Source organism: Alternaria arborescens (assembly GCF_004154835.1).
Source record: "Alternaria arborescens strain FERA 675 chromosome Unknown contig_17, whole genome shotgun sequence".
NCBI lineage: Eukaryota > Fungi > Ascomycota > Dothideomycetes > Pleosporales > Pleosporaceae > Alternaria > Alternaria arborescens.
Window position 1 is genome coordinate 135,514 of NW_021167872.1, and position 15,759 is coordinate 151,272.

Sequence of the window (15,759 nt, forward strand, 5' to 3'; positions counted from 1 at the left end):
CCGCAGGTTCTCGGGGTCGTTAGCGCCATCCCCACTTTCCTAATCGGCCAACTCACTGCGAGCTGTATCTTCTTGTTTGCTTCGGTGCCTAAGTTCTACTCGACTTTTGGTACAAACAGAGACATATTCTTCGGTACCTTGCGGATCTGCCTGTCGAGGCGCCGCAGGCCTTCGTGATGGATATCTATATTCCAGAGGTAAGTAACGACGCTGGAGTAGGGCTAATAGCGTCCCAGCTACGGCACTAGGCTAGCGAATATCGGGCGCAAGTAGTAAACAGCTAGCTAATCAGATCCTTTAATTATAGGTTCCCAAGAACGCCAATAATGTCCAGTTGAAGATCTTCTTGAAAGACCTACTCCTCAAACTAGAGGTGCTCGCGTTCGACATCCAGAAATATGGGGGTCACAATGGAAAGCCTCACTTCGCCATTCTCACCATACCGAGCACAGCTAAAGGCAACAAATTTCTGGAACTTTATGGCAGTCGAGGACGACGCATAGCACGTCAATCATTGGAGTTTCAAGGTCAGCGACTTGTGTTTCAACTGAGCAATAGGCCTGGTCAACCAGATCCCCTCAAGGTCAAGTCATTGCAAGAAAGAGAAGAAGCTGAGAGATCGAAGCTGGGAAGTCAGGCGTCTACCTTGAAGCTGGAGCGCCCTTCAGGACGATCGACACTGTCTTTTTGTACGTTGATGACAGGTGTTTGGGACTATGATCGCCTAGGCAAGCTCGTTTTTGATCAGAAGTTCAAGGATAAAAGGGATGGTTTCATCACGTTTGGCAAGAGCGCTCTAGTGGTAAGCCTGTTCTTCTAGCTCAGCCGTGACAGGGGTACAGCTGCTGACCTGATCAGATATATCTCCAAGCAGGTATCTCCGAGACCTTCAATTGGCACTGCAGAATCGACATTCCCTACGCGATCATAGAGCATACAATTCCGTCAGCCGACAATGGCAGACACGAAACGATCACATTCACCCTCAAGTCACCTCCGAAGTTCTACGAGATCCAGTCTACAGATGATCTGCATCTGTATACTGGCCAGCAAGCATCGCACGAGCCGAATGACATTTCTTCCCTGCTAGCGAAGATGAACATGAGGCCACAGAAAAAGGTCCTTCGTTTGCAAAGGCTCTGCAAGTTGAGCAAAGCGAACGACAAGAACTCTGCTTTGTGCATGGTGTACAAAATTGCCTTTCCTAACCACCAAACCGCAAGGTTCGCTTGGAACTTCGTCAAGGACTTCTCAGTACCGGACATACACTGTTGGAAGACCATGGTTCCCGCATATCGGACGGACAGTATCGAAGCTGAGTATGTGTTGGTCGAGAACAAACTTCGCGAGGCCTTCGAATTTGGGGTCCGATATCAGCTATTAGCACTCGTGCTAGAGGGCACAATCACGCCGCTAAAGATGTTCGAACTCATACCTGCCGTGAAAAATATCGCGAGACAGCATGGTGAAGATCTCACTGCAAGCGCAGTTCGTCGCCTAGGGAATCAGATACCCACGCCTGCTCCAGGGGTCGAGGCAGCCGAATTCGATATCAAGAGTCTTACGCACGTTCTCAATGAGAGCATCAAAAAGAGTAAATCCCACGAAGTAACTTCTCGAGACTTGCGTGTTGAACATAGCAAGCAACATCTCGTGTCAACTTACAAGGCTACGGTCACCCCCACAGGTATGGACTTTTCTACCCACTGTGGTTCCCAAAATCTTCGAATACATGACTGAGATTAAATACAGGTATCTTGCTGCGTGGCCCTGACTGGGGTACCTCGAATCGCATCTTGCGAAAGTATGCCACCCATAGCGAATACTTCATGCGTGTGTTCTTCGCCGACGAGGACGGGTTGTCGGTTTTTCACGACCCACGAGCGTCACAGGAAACGGTCTACGAACGCTTTAAAGGCGTGCTTCAGGATGGTATTCCAGTCGCCGGGCGGACTTTCCACTTTCTCGGCTTTTCCCACGCATCGCTTCGAACTCACCAAGCTTGGTTCATGGCTCCTTTCGAGAAGAACGGTATCACTGTTCGCGCAAGAGATGTCATTCGCGACTTGGGCGACTTTACACACATACATTGTAGCGCTAAATGTGCAGCTAGAATTGGGCAAGCATTTTCTGGTAAGCAACACATCAGTGCTAAATGCATGTTAGAGATATGCTGACTCCGTATACCAACATGTAGATACCATATTTTCGGTTCAAGTTCCATCGACCGCGTTCGCCACCGAAACCAAAGACGACATTGTGCGCAATGGTCGGACATTTAGCGACGGTTGCGGAACGATATCCCTTGAACTGATGCGTAAAGTGTGGAAGGCTTTACCCTCGGATCGAAGAAGACTCAGGCCGACCATACTGCAGATCCGCTACCGAGGGGCTAAAGGTGTCTTGTCGCTCGACCAATCTCTTCCAGGCGAGCAGTTGCATGTTCGAAAGAGCATGACAAAATACATCGCCAACGAAACTTGGCAAGCTCTCGAGCTGTGCGGAGCTGCCTACAAGCCCTTACAAGTGTTTCTAAATCATCAGTTCATCAAGATCCTAGAAGACCTTGGTGTTCCGGCAAGGAATTTTAAGGATGTGCAAGACGAAGCACTCAGTATCCTAAAGCGAATGACAGACCATCCTTTGAATGCTGCAAGTTTTCTCGGTAAGTTATCCGGTGATACGCACATACATCATCATAGACCGGAATCATTTCGAGGCCAATCCAAGGCACCCTATGAAGAAATGTACTAACATTTACCAGAATACTCGCACTCTGGCGTATTCGCCAAGGTCCCGAAGTTGTTCCAGTTGATGCATCGGATTAATCTGTCCTTTCACGAAGATAAGTTCCTTACCGACATTTTAGAAGTCGCAGCTATGGCGAATCTGAGGAGCATGAAATATCGCGCGCGTATTCCTATCGAACGAGGCTATCTTCTCTATGGAATCATGGATGAGACGAACACGTTACGCGAAGGGGAAGTCTATATCGCGACGCGAGACTATGATCTGAATGGCAGATTGAAGACGAAACGTCTTGTCGGTGATCGCGTAGTGATTACCAGGGCACCCGGTAAGTTTTGACTGTACGAAACGGAAGTGATCCAGACACTGACTGCGCATCTTCACCTCTGCAGCACTCCATCCAGGAGATGTCCAGCTTGTTACCGCCGTTGATGTTCCGGATGGCTCACCCCTCCATGCGCTCCATAACTGTGTTGTCTTCTCGCAACAAGGTCCACGAGATCTGCCTTCGCAGCTGAGTGGCGGTGATCTCGATGGAGATCTTTTTCACATTATCTTCGATCCGCGACTCATTCCCGACTTCACCGTACCGCCTGCGGATTACCCATCGACACCAGCCAAAGATCTAGGCCGTCCAGTAGAGATCAATGACATCGTCAACTTTTTCATAGAATACATGAACATGGATCGATTAGGTCAGATCTCCAACAAGCATAAAATTCGCGCTGACAAAGCGCCTCTTGGGACTCAAGATACAGAGTGCCAACTTCTTGCTAAGCTTGCGTCCGACGCTGTTGACTTTAGCAAGTCCGGAATTCCTGCCGACATGGCTTCGATACCGCGGGGTGCTGATCATATTCGTCCAGACTTTATGGCGCCCGTGTCAAACCTAGTTATCAACGAATTGGGTGCAACCGAACTTGAAGAGCTCGAGGGCGATGATATTGACGATCCTGACAGCGTAAGTGTGCTTGACCCAGACAAAGCACGAAGTCGGTACTATCGGAGTGACAAGATCCTCGGAGTTCTGTATCGTGACATCGATGAGAAGAAGTTCTTCGCACGTCTGAAGGACAATTTCGAGACGCGCCGTCCCAGGATTGGTGAGTCTTTGGTGCAAAAGCTCGAGCGGTATATCGTCCGAGAAATTCAGGGTGTGCAATGGGAACACTATTGGGATTTCGCCGAAGAACTCCGCGAAGCATACGAGGAAAATCTACTCGAAATCATGGATACGCTTCGACCGACTCGCGGCCAGCCTCTCACCGAGCTGGAGGTGTTCAGTGGTAACATCCTTGGTAAGAAAGAGCGCGCGCCATCACGCTACATCCGCGAAGCCAACCAGGAGGTTCAAGAGCGCTTTAATCGTGACGTTAACGGTATAATCAAGAGTATCGTAAAGGGTGACACAGATGGGGACGATGATGCTGATTCGGAAGCGCTGCCGCGCTCAGTTGCATGCTTTATGGTAGCGCTAGAGACCGTTGGCTGGGAAAACTACAGGAACTTGAAGAGCTGGAAGTATGTCGCTGCTGCGGTGTGTCTGGAACAGTTGGAGAGGTACAACGGGCACTTGCGGCCACTTTGAGCAGTGGCGCTACGTCTTGCATTGGCTTTCCATGGAGGATTTGTATGATATTCCCGATTTCACGAAGATGTTTGGGGTAGAACAGGATACGCTTTGACATAGGGTAGCTATATGAATTTTACGAATCTTACGGCATCGTGATTGAATGCATCAAGCAAGGGCCCATGTAAGTTGTGATGGAGTCGACCACTATTAGGCGTTTGCAAACGGTACATACGATGAGCAGCGTAGGAAGTTGATGATGCTGTTGAAAAAGCCCGACAATTTCAGTAGGTAGAAATGCGCAAGCAGCCTTTGCCTCCAAACTGCGCCTGGAAGCCTGACGAATCAGCGTCTTCGCATGCGGAGAAGCGGGTTAAGGGGCGAATCTTCGCCTCTAGGACAGAAAAAAAAACGGATTTAACTTAGAGGCTCAAAGAAATCTTTTACTCCTGTAAATACAACATGTTGTCGTTGTGTTTGATACCAGCGTTTCTGCGCAACCATGTGTTCTCGAGGTTTGTGGTCTCAGCCAACTAATGTCACATCGTGGCCCCGCGTCCCACATCTGGCTGGCTGGCTGGTTGGGTGGCTGGCCGGCTTTCGGAAAGCCCGGATTGCATCACAAGACCATTCATCAGCAAACCCCGCACTCTAATTGATCAGAAATGAGTAATCACCTATGATAGAGATACTGGGTGGTTTATATATGCAAAATTTACCTCTCTATTCATCGTACAAACAACCATCTGCTTACGTCATATGACGCTAATAGCAATATCTTCGATGGTCTAGTGGTCATGATTTCCGCTTGTCAAGTCTTCAGGATTTACAAGCGCGGGAGACCGGGGTGTATGTGTACACTTATCCAAAAACAGATGAACGTGTTCTAATCATTCAACAGTCGATTCCCCGTCGGAGAGCTTGTCAGACATGTTTTTTTTGTCGATGGGAATTCGAAGAGGGGTAGGCGTGGCTTCCGTAACTTTTTGGGTAAGAGTGCGGGGTTGTTAGATAGGACCAATGCTCCAGCCGCCATCGGGTCCCTTGATAATGCTACAACACTTTTTGCTTTACATAACTGTTTGGATTCAAAACTTCAAGAGAAATTGTGTGAGAATGACCGTGAAAGGGTGTGCATGTTTCTCTAATTCAAGCGCTCGATCATGATCGCACTATTGTTGGGTATTTCAACACGCGGTGTGCAGGAAGACATGTACCATATCTATGAACCATGGATCTGTGAATTGACACAATTCCTTCAGCTAGCTGGGAAGCCAGCTCGAGCCATCTTCTTCCCTCGTTGAGCCTTACGATTATGGTTGGCACTCGAACTCTTGTTGGCCTCTTTTCGTTGCCGCGAGATCTGCGTGCCTTTATCATCAGCGGGACCTGCGACGCTAGCGCCACCTCTTCCACCACCACGTCCGCGGCCTCTACCTCTACCTCTACCGCCGCCACCTCTGCCTCCACGACCACCTTGCCCGTCACCACTACCCTCGTCGCCAGATCCTGCAGGACTGTCCCGCCATGATGTTGATTGAAGTTCCCGTTGTTGACCCTGGAAGTTGGAAAACTTCGCTTCGAGTCGCCGGAGTTGCCTGGGATTGCGTCCCATCATGATAGCCCAACCTTCAATCGCCTCGTCTGTCATACCCGTCTCGCTCTTGAGTGCTGTTCGAGCCTTTCCCCTTCTTATCTCTGACTCGCGACCGAAAAGCTCAGGTGACATGGTGTAGGCGCGGAATAGAGCTTCTTCGTTCTTGTCGCCCAGGTCAGCATCCTCACCAGGCCCAGGTGCGGCAGTGTCGACAGATGCGCCAACATCCTCCGCATCGTATGTGTCATCACGCTCGTCGTCGTCTGAATCGAAGGCCGCCAGAGCTGCCATTATGGCTGACTTGGCGGGCGCTTTACTGCGGTCAGACAATATCTTGTCGGCGTTCAGGTCTTGACCTCTTCGGCCCATATGGAGTCGGGATGTGTCGATTGCGAGCTGATCGAACTCATCTCCATCAAACACATTGCGCCGTTCCGGAATATGTTGGCTTGATCTGGGTGGGGGCAGTGGTTGTGAAGGCGTAGCTGGCGTAGGCCTAATGCTCGTTAGTGATTCTGTTTAAGGCAGAATTGCGTGATTATAATCGACAAACTTACAGCTTCTCGCTCCGATCTGCTTCGGAGAGGTGCGGTGGCAGCGAGTCTTCTAAGAGATGCGCAGTAATCTGCTCAATATCGTCGTTGTACTCATCCAAGCACTTCACAATGAAGCCTGCACCAAGATCTGGGAAGAGATCTTGTATTTGACTGATCATACTCATGCGATGAACATGGATCTCACCAGTGAATGCTCCATGTCCATAACTATCTTGGTCAGCGTTGGCTTTGCCTTTATCTACCTTTCGTCGAATTAGCCTCTTTGGCCGAGCTAGACCCGATTGCCGAAATGCGCTTAATGATGCTGCAGTATTCTTCACTCTTGCAGCTTCGGGAGTAGTAGCCTGGTCTCTTATTTTCTCCAGCAACGGCGTGTTTGTGACAAGATCAGCCACCAACGTCTTCTTCCCGGGCTCTTTCTTTTGATCTTGCTCTTCGCTGGATTTCAGGCTATACAAATGATCGGAAAGCAACGAGTAATTAGGTTTTGGCCCCTCTAATGCAGCTGTGAGACCAAGATATGCTGTCGTGACTAGCTTCTTCTGCATTGATTGAGGTACTTGTGGATATGCGGCAAGGAGAGAATCGAGGAAGTCGGACCCTGTCAGCATGAAGGTGCTGGCATCTGACGAGGCCCTGAGAAGAGGCGCAATCCGGTCAAGTGTCTTTTCAGCCTCTTCCGGTCGCTTCGATTCCAAATTCCGGATTAGAGACGTTTTTGCAGTCTGTAACGACTTCTCGATGGCCGCGCTCTTTCTCCTCCATGACCCCTGCAAGAGCGTACGAAACTGCTCGCTCTTTGGATATACATGACAAATATCTGATAGATTTGACCAGCTGAGCAAGGCAGTAGGTGCATCTTCCTTGGTCAAGATTCTGTGTAATAAAAAGAAAGTCTTCTTTCGCAATGACGCAACTTTGGATGCTAGCTCATCATCCAGGGCGAGCTCATGGAAGAAAGACAGCAGGAATTGTGTAAGCGAACCCTCCTCTTTGATTGCTGCTGAGAACTGCTGGTCCTCTAACCTCAGATAAAGCTCAGCTAGTGAAGTCCAGGAGTCCAGGTATAACTGCCATTCGTCGGGAAGTATGCTCTTTCTGACTTTTGCATCTGGAAAAGGCGCGAAGTGGGGTAGCGACATCACTATTGGAAATGCAGTAAGTTCGAAGCGCAGGCTGAGGCGTGAGGTGCAAGGCGATGCAGGAGGAGTAAAAGAAGCTTATTCACGGTTCGATTTCTGGTGTTTGTCTGCAGTCATGTAGTCATGATGGCTCATGGGCCCGCATGCCGAGCGATCCAAAGGGAGCGATACCCGATACGGCTCTAGCGTCCGCAATCTTGGCGCTCGTCGCCCACAGATGCAAAATGTCGCGAAAGAACTTATCGACTCCGAACGCCGTCGCCAATTTTAACGCCACCCCAGTCATCACATTACCGCGATCGAGGATCCAGGTCGTGACTGGAATCTAACTCAGTACCTTACAACAACAACACAACACTCCAACCCGATAAGATGTCTTACAACAAGCCCGAGAAGGACTTCGGTGAGGGTCCCAAGATCCACAAGGCAAGTCTCCCCCAATGCTATGCGCGCAAGGCCGTTTGCTGACTGTAGTTCCAGATCCGCATCACCCTCACCTCCCGCAACGTCAAGAGCCTCGAGAAGGTCTGCCAGGAGCTCATCGACCGTGCCAAGAACAAGGAGCTCCGCGTCAAGGGCCCTGTCCGCCTGCCCACCAAGCACTTGAAGATCACCACCCGTAAGACTCCTTGCGGTGAGGGTTCCAAGACTTGGGACACATACGAGATGCGCATCCACAAGCGTAAGTGCATACCGCTCCAGGCAGTTGGTTTGAACAGCAGCTAATTGCCATCTTAGGCCTCATCGACCTCCACGCCCCCACTGAGGTCGTCAAGCAGATCATCATCAACATCGAGGCCGGTGTCGAGGTTGAGGTTACCATCGCCGCATAAGGGCTTGGTCCGCACAAGGGTTATGAAAGAGTGCCAAGGGTCTGAACAGACATGTGGCTATGAACAGCTCTAGAAGCTGGATATACACGAAATGGAATGATTCAGACTTGATTACGTGTTCCTTTGGAGATGTGTGCTCTTGACCGTGAGACGACACGCTAGGCTTTCTGCACATGTTTGACATTCGACCCGAGACGTAATTGTAGTAAATTTCAGGATGACGAACATGATCACGGATTGCTACGAATGGGGAAAGAACGTAGAGCGTTCCTCAACGCAATCTGGGTTACAGCTACATATGTTCAGTATTTCGTGTTATCATTCCTTTCTCCTTTCAACTTGGTATATCAAGGATGCTGCTCCCTCAGACCATGTATAATTATCAAATTGATCAATAAGTGGACAGGGCCACGTTAGCTGGGGCGAATGAATACCAAAGTGAGTCGCTACGTACGTATATATACTCCCGGTCGAAGCGTCGTTCTTGTATGACGATGACTAAAAGGTTGAAATAGAACACGTTAACATTACCATACCCGCATTTGCTCTGCCCTCCGATGTAGCGCCAGTATACCTACAACGCATCACACAACGCCTGGATACATTCTAAAACTATAGCTTTATAGTATTCGAAGCCTCTTATGTTGACCCGTAGTGAGGTCATAGTAGATCGAGGATCATGCGGTAATATTTATTTGTATAGTGCCATGTGCCATTACCGTGCATGTAGACCTTCACAGAACTATCGGCCAACAGCCTCAAACCGAATGATGAGGCTTGTACGCCTTCAAAACGCTCACCACGTATGTATATCCAGACATAAGTGTACCTAAGCGACTACCGAGACTCCGCAGATATCACATGTCACCATGAAGATAGTGTTTATCTAGTCAAAGACTTTCTTAGTATGAAGCGCTAGTCAGCTAGCTATAATCTCTCAAGACCGTGTGTCATATCCTTGTGAAGAGCACCCATTTTCATATCCTAGTATACATGATGATTAGAGAAGGTAAACTACTGAGAACCACCATAACCCTTTCAAACATGGTGCCAGTAGTAGCGGTAAGGTTCATCAGGACCAACTGCCGGTGCGTACAAGATCAGATCCTCCACGTCCGCACCGGGTTCCGGCGTATTGGGCGGCGGAGGCGGAGACGAGGGAGGTGTGTCAGGAGGATACAAGGGAAGCTGCTGGTAGTGGGGGATCACCCAGATCAGACCACCGGGAGTGATGAAGACCGTGAATTGGGTATACATATTCATGGCTGTTACGTAGTTGTGGTATCCGTAGTGGAGGATTGCTTGCGGGTTGATAGTTGCCGAATCAAATGTGAGCCTTTGTGCCACCAAGTCTTGATGCGGTCGATGATACGATGTTTGCGGTAGTCAACTGGTCTCATACCCTCCGCGTTACGGAAGGTATGGCGGTTTGCAGTAGTGGGTGACGTGAACGCTTGAGCTTCACCAACACAGTCCTGCAAGATCGAATTCGTAGACGGCTTGGTAGACTCGGGCGAGGCAAGGGCTTGTGCGTTGGTCTTGCTTCTGCTAGCTCTGATAGCTGTTTGGTTATCAAGCTTAGCCTTGCGAGTTGACGAAAACCGCTTCCGCAGCGAGAGCCTGGTTTTGTGCGTGGTGTCGTAATGCTCGTCGTCAGAAGTGTCAGAGGCAGAAAGGTGATCACGGAAGATGGCCGTAGGGGGAGACAAAGCTGACGTAGGATAGCGTTCTCCGACTGCGTGCGGCTGATCACCGTTACGGCCAAAGGCGCTGAAGCGATGATGACGTGCGTGTGCAGTGCTGTCAGATGGTGAACCGAAGGGCGATGCTGTAGCTGTCTGAGCAGTCGAGAAAGAGCTCGCAGTACTCGCGTCAGAGACTCTGCTGCGGAGATGGGAGGGACCAGGGCGAGGGGAGTGCTTTGCGACGGTTGGACGAGGGAGTGAGATCTCGATCGCGGGGTTTGTTGACGTTGCCCAGGGATAGTTCTTGTCCGAGTTCCAAGGACGCGTCTCGGTTGCTGTGGGTGTCGAAACGATCGATCTCAGAGACCTTCTTGACGGCAGAGCCGAATCCCCTGAGATACGAAGCTCTTGAGGACCGACAGTATGGGAACGTGGACGTAAAACAGCAGGTGACGGAACTTGAAGCTTTGGAAACAGAGCTGTCTTGTTGTGTTTTGGGGTGGCAGTCACGTCGTCCTCGTAGGCCGACTCGTCTGCGATTGAGTCTGCCTCACTAGCGCTGTTTGCAGCACCCCCATCGTTGGGGCGACCTGGACTGCCACTCTCCTTCTCCTTGCTCGTAATCTCATCGTAGAGGTCGTCCTCCATAACGACCATGTGGGATACGCCACGCATAGGCCGAAGTCGAGCTGAAGAGCGCTTTTGCGTCGGATGAATCTCGTGAATCTCCTCCAATGCGTGCTTCTCGATCCCTTCCTCAATCGGAAACTCAGATGGCTCACCACACTGATAGTACTCCCTCAACGACGGAAAGAACTCCGAAAAGCGCTGCGTGAGCCCCCCAACAGAAGGTATAGTTAGCCGCTCAATCTCCGCCATGAGCTCCGGCGAACGCGCACGATGCATGGCGAACAAGCTCATCATGGCGGTAGGCTGCATTGACAATCTTGAGCGCTCGGCCTCATTCAATTCTGCGAGAGAAAGGCGCATTCCAGTGACATCACCTGCTGAAGCAGGACGCAGTGGACTACCTCTACTCATTCTCTGCGACGTTTTAGGCACCTCCTCCATCGACCTCGAATAGCGGAGGCCGAGCTCGTCGGTCAGACCATCAAACAGATTCATTCGGCTGAACCGCATCGAAGGCAAGCCGTGGGCCTGACCAAGCGCGCTGCCAACATTGCTACCGATAACACTCTGACGATGCGACACCATAGAAGACCTTCTCGAGAAATTGATCGGATCCTCTCCCGAAGCCCGAACACCCGACGGTATCCCAAACGCAAAGCGGAAACTCGAGCCCTTTAGGTTGCTGGCACTCGTGTTGAGGCTCGAGTCCTCGTGCGACTCCTCTTTCAGATCAGGCAGATAACGAGATGGACCAGGATACCTATATCCGGACAGCCTGAGGTTCGTTGTGGTGTCCTCCTGAATGTTGGCTAAGGGGGTCAAGGCAGAAGAGTTGGAATGAGTCGCAATAACGCTTGACGGAAGCGATTGCTGAGCTCCACCACCTGTCGCAGAGGGCTCATAGCGGTGCCATTCTAAGTATGTAGTAGTCTGGCTGTCGCGATAATTAGGTACCGGAACAGCCGCAACTCCGTCCGTTGAGTCTGCATGTGAGTTTGAAGAGTTATCTTGCATCGAATACACAGATGAGGGCTCCAAGGTGGCAGGAGTCGGGCTATTGAGATCTCCGTGTTGCGCAACAGGAAGCGGGCTGTTACCAAGTACCTTGTACGGGTTGCAAGCTTGTGGTGTATCAAAGGTAATGGCTCGCGTTTTCACGGCAGGTACCCCTTTTGGCTTCGATGATGTAGCTTTTGGTGTATCGTGCACCTCCACAATAGGCAGGGATGAACTTGCGACCTCATCACAGCTCGTGGCATCGCTCACGTCTTGATTCACATCATGAGCAGATGAACTTGTCTCATCTGACCTCGGCAGATCGCCTTGCTCGGAATACTTTCGAGACCTAGCAAAGCGCGATGGTAGTGGGCGCATTAAGAAAGAGACTGCAGCATGCACACGTTGAGCTTCCTTTGAAGTAGAAGACTCACGTGGTGGGACCACCGGCGTCATGTGCGTGGTGCTAAGCGTGGATGACGAACCAGACACCGATACTGAGCCTTGCTTCATATTCTGCTTTGAATTGGTCCGCAGTCTGTTTGCCACAATGGAGAAGCTTGATTCTCGGCGAGGCACTGGCGGCTGCTTGCGAAGCATAACAGAGGGAGGCTTTGACCGAGGCACCTCAGTAGTCGCCCTGTTTTGGCTCATGACCAGAGTCCCTAAGTTGGACGACGGTAGTCGAGATGATGGTACGGAGGAAGTCCGGACAGGACTTGCAGAAATCTCGACAGAACAGGCATCTGCTTCCTTGCAAGATCTATCTTGTTGTGACACAACATCGATCGCAGACGCAGAATAGCCTTTGCCAGGGTCCTTTCCCATCTGGAACGATGTCGACTCTAAAGATGCCTCTGGTTGATCTGTGCACGACTTGAAGGACAGTTCATCGGACGACTTTTGGACGTGGCTGTTCCTGGAGCGAAGAGCAAGTGGCAGTGGTTTCAAGTCGTGATCTGTCGAAACATCTGTATGCTCTTCCGTATCGCTCATGTCTTTCTTGATCGTCCCGACTCGCACAAGAGCGCCAGTTCCATTCTTGGAATCGTTTCCTTGGTAGCCTGCAAGGACATCCGACATGCCATCCTCGGTACTGTGGCCAGGACTGACAGTGTTCCTGCAAACATCAGGTTGAACGCCAGATTCATTTCGGAAGCCACCACTTTTGGCTGTCGGTATGGAATGTTGAATTGCGAATTCAAGTGTTGACGAATCAAGAAGGCTGGATCCAGTTTGCGACAAGATGCTATGGCAGTTATCTGGGCTGTCTACCGGACGCAATGCGGCTCCGGATATCATATCGGATGCAGAGTACTTTCCATCAGGTAGGCGATCCAATTGAGTGGACTCACTCGTCTTTGACGTCGTCGGAGAATTTGGAGTCAGGGACTTCGGGGACAGAGACCTTGGAATCAATGACTTTCTTGACGGCGACGAGGGTTTCCCCGCGGGCGATGGAGATGCCCCCGAAAAGCTCATTGACTTTATGGAAGACTGGATATCGTCCGTCGTTGAAGTCTCCAGTCCTCTTAGGATCAAATGCCTCGTGATACGGCGAGCTACTGGGGACGCTGGGAGTTCCGCAACGCCGTTTACGATATGGCCGATACTTGATGACTGGGGAGACACGACCTCCATCAACATTGGTCGTGCCTCTTGTCCTAAAAAAGGACCACTCTTCAACGTCGCTTCATCAGGACTAGACTGTTCGACGACGGTTTTGGTCCGGTCTGTGAAGCTAATAGGGATGGCTTCAGCTCCTGGTTCTCCAGCCTCATTACGTTCGAGCTGTTCATCCATCCCATAATTTGGCACCGCAGGATGTTCTTCTGTAACGACCAGGTGGTTCGTATCTGCGACTTTGAAGACCTTGGTTCTGTCGAGGCTTCGGTGCACTTCTATAGAGATGCCATCTTTCGGAGTTGGCGGTAGGGCCATGTCAGACGATGGTGGGTCTGAGTCTGTACGCAAATTCGTGTTAAAACTGGACATGGAAGCAGGCGCAGACCTCTTGAGACGAGCTTGTTCGACAGCAATACGGTGTTTGTGATCAACGGGCAAGGGCGGAGCCTCTGAACGAGGCTCACCACCCCTAGGCCTATGATCCCTTCGATCTTCTAAGCGAGCCTCGCGGATGACGTTGCCCAGCGCCTTACGAGGGATCAGATGTCCGCTGTTCAGGTTCTGCATCTGCCTGGGCTGATCGCGATAATAGGATTCACCGTAGACAGGGAATTCTTCGTCCTCGACGGCGGCACGATCCTCAAGACTCATGGTAGATCGGGAAGACGGGTTCGCGGCCCTTATATGTCCTGGATTGTGCCGGCTGCTGTAGCCACGATATTCTTGTCTCTGCCCAGCATGCTGCTGCGGATGGTTGTAGTATGCACGTACTGGATTGCCATGGCTCTGTGGTTGAACAGCATAAGAAACTCGTTGGTCGTCGTACGCTTGTAATCCTTGGAGTGGTAGTCGAGCGTCGTCGCCTAAGGCAAGTGAGACTGATCCCTGGTATGGACCAGGCGGTCTGAGCCCACTCCCGTATGATATCGGGTAGTTGTATGAGTTCGAAGATCGAGATGCCGGCTGAGGGCGCAGACTGGTAAGAGACCTGTTGCTTACGAGGCCGAACCTGGGTGCCTGTATGGTATGCGTCATCGAATGCGAGCGATGTGAGTCCCTGTCGCTCTTGGCCCTTCCATTAAAAGGCGATGAGCCGGAGGCGTTCGTCGTTGTTGGAGAGAGCGTGTCGGTAACATACTGCTGCCCATAATGTGACATTGGCTGGCGTGGTGCGGAAGAAGACGAAGGGAAGTGACGGAGCTGCTTGCTGGCTCGGCTAGAGGTGTTGGACATGGAAGAAGCTGTCGACATCCTGCTGGTCGCACGCGAACGCATGGGACGCTGCATATTGTTGATGCCAGACAAGTCGTCAAACTGGGCGCCGATGCCGACGTTGCCCATCTCGGTCCCGGTTCGGAGCATAGACGAGACACCGCGATCGAGAGCAGGTTGAATCTCAGAACTGGGTGCCCGCGATGCGGGTTTACCTGATGTTCGGCTCAGGGCGGAGACGTTAGAGGCTCGAGACATGCGGCCGCCGCCATTCGGATCTTGCTCAGAAAGCAACATAGTGCCGTCGATGCGAGAGTTACTGAGAAAGGAAAGCAATCAAGGGCTGTATGCAGGGCGAGAACGACGCTGTTGCGGTGGAAGCTCTCTTAGCTGCGGTATTGCAGAAAGATGTAGGAGTTATTGGTATGACCAAAAAGAAGAAGCGATACTGCACCAGGCGGCAGATATCCAAGAAAGACGAGAGCGAGTGACCTTTACACAACTCTCGCCAACATCTCCGCCAAAAGGAGAGTGCTGTTGAGAATATGAGTGCTGTGGTGGGGGAGGGGGAAGAGACGGAGGGAGCTCGGTGGAGACGCTGTTTTGATGGCGAGATCCGCGCCTACTTCACGTCCACTACGACAGGAGCTACCCCACCACGATTGTTCAGGAAGAAGGTACAGACGTCGACGACGAGAAGAATGCAGGGAGGATGCAGAAAGAATCAGTGGCAGAGATGTATACGAGACTGAGACTGGCCCCTACTTACTTGTGTGTACAGCTTCTCATATCCCCAGGACGGGAGCATCAAATGAGACACCAACACAGCAATCGGCAGCTAGCATTCCTGCGCCTCCTACCCGAGCCTCGCCTGCTCACTGCACGCGATACACGCAGTGTGCAACGACCACCACAAAATACCCCCAAACGAGCATAACGGGCCACCGCATCTCCAGATTCATCCGCACGACTGTGCCTTCTGACACAACCATCTCCATACACGAAGCCAAACCCATTACGTATTGCTCGTTTCCGCATCACATCTACGAGAGCAAGAATATATACATCCAGAAGCCCCAGTAAACCATCCAGAAGACCGGGCACAAGCCACGGTAGAGACTATAAGATTTGGATTGCGCAATACAAAAAACGCAGTGTCAAAG

The 15,759-nt window shown here is 51.1% G+C and overlaps 4 protein-coding genes across 4 annotated transcripts; 2 read left to right on the forward strand and 2 right to left on the reverse strand.

Moving 5' to 3' along the window:
• Window positions 1-176: 176 nt before the first annotated feature.
• Window positions 177-4,336, forward strand: AA0111_g7466 (hypothetical protein; the record flags this gene model as incomplete). The annotated part of the gene is made up of 7 exons (XM_028653804.1): window positions 177-197; window positions 308-802; window positions 859-1,687; window positions 1,753-2,133; window positions 2,198-2,665; window positions 2,765-3,076; window positions 3,141-4,336. The coding sequence occupies 7 exons, from the start codon at window positions 177-179 to the stop codon at window positions 4,334-4,336; spliced, it is 3,702 nt and encodes a 1,233-aa protein (XP_028504944.1).
• A 1,240-nt stretch (window positions 4,337-5,576) lies between these two features.
• AA0111_g7467 (hypothetical protein) lies at window positions 5,577-7,614 on the reverse strand (the record flags this gene model as incomplete). Its single annotated transcript, XM_028653805.1, has 2 exons — window positions 5,577-6,411; window positions 6,473-7,614. The coding sequence occupies 2 exons, from the start codon at window positions 7,612-7,614 to the stop codon at window positions 5,577-5,579; spliced, it is 1,977 nt and encodes a 658-aa protein (XP_028504943.1).
• A 372-nt stretch (window positions 7,615-7,986) lies between these two features.
• On the forward strand, window positions 7,987-8,447 carry AA0111_g7468 (hypothetical protein; the record flags this gene model as incomplete). Its single annotated transcript, XM_028653806.1, has 3 exons — window positions 7,987-8,040; window positions 8,095-8,296; window positions 8,353-8,447. The coding sequence occupies 3 exons, from the start codon at window positions 7,987-7,989 to the stop codon at window positions 8,445-8,447; spliced, it is 351 nt and encodes a 116-aa protein (XP_028504950.1).
• Window positions 8,448-9,715: 1,268 nt separating this feature from the next.
• On the reverse strand, window positions 9,716-14,893 carry AA0111_g7469 (hypothetical protein; the record flags this gene model as incomplete). The annotated part of the gene is made up of 1 exon (XM_028653807.1): window positions 9,716-14,893. The coding sequence occupies one exon, from the start codon at window positions 14,891-14,893 to the stop codon at window positions 9,716-9,718; it is 5,178 nt and encodes a 1,725-aa protein (XP_028504949.1).
• Window positions 14,894-15,759: the final 866 nt, after the last annotated feature.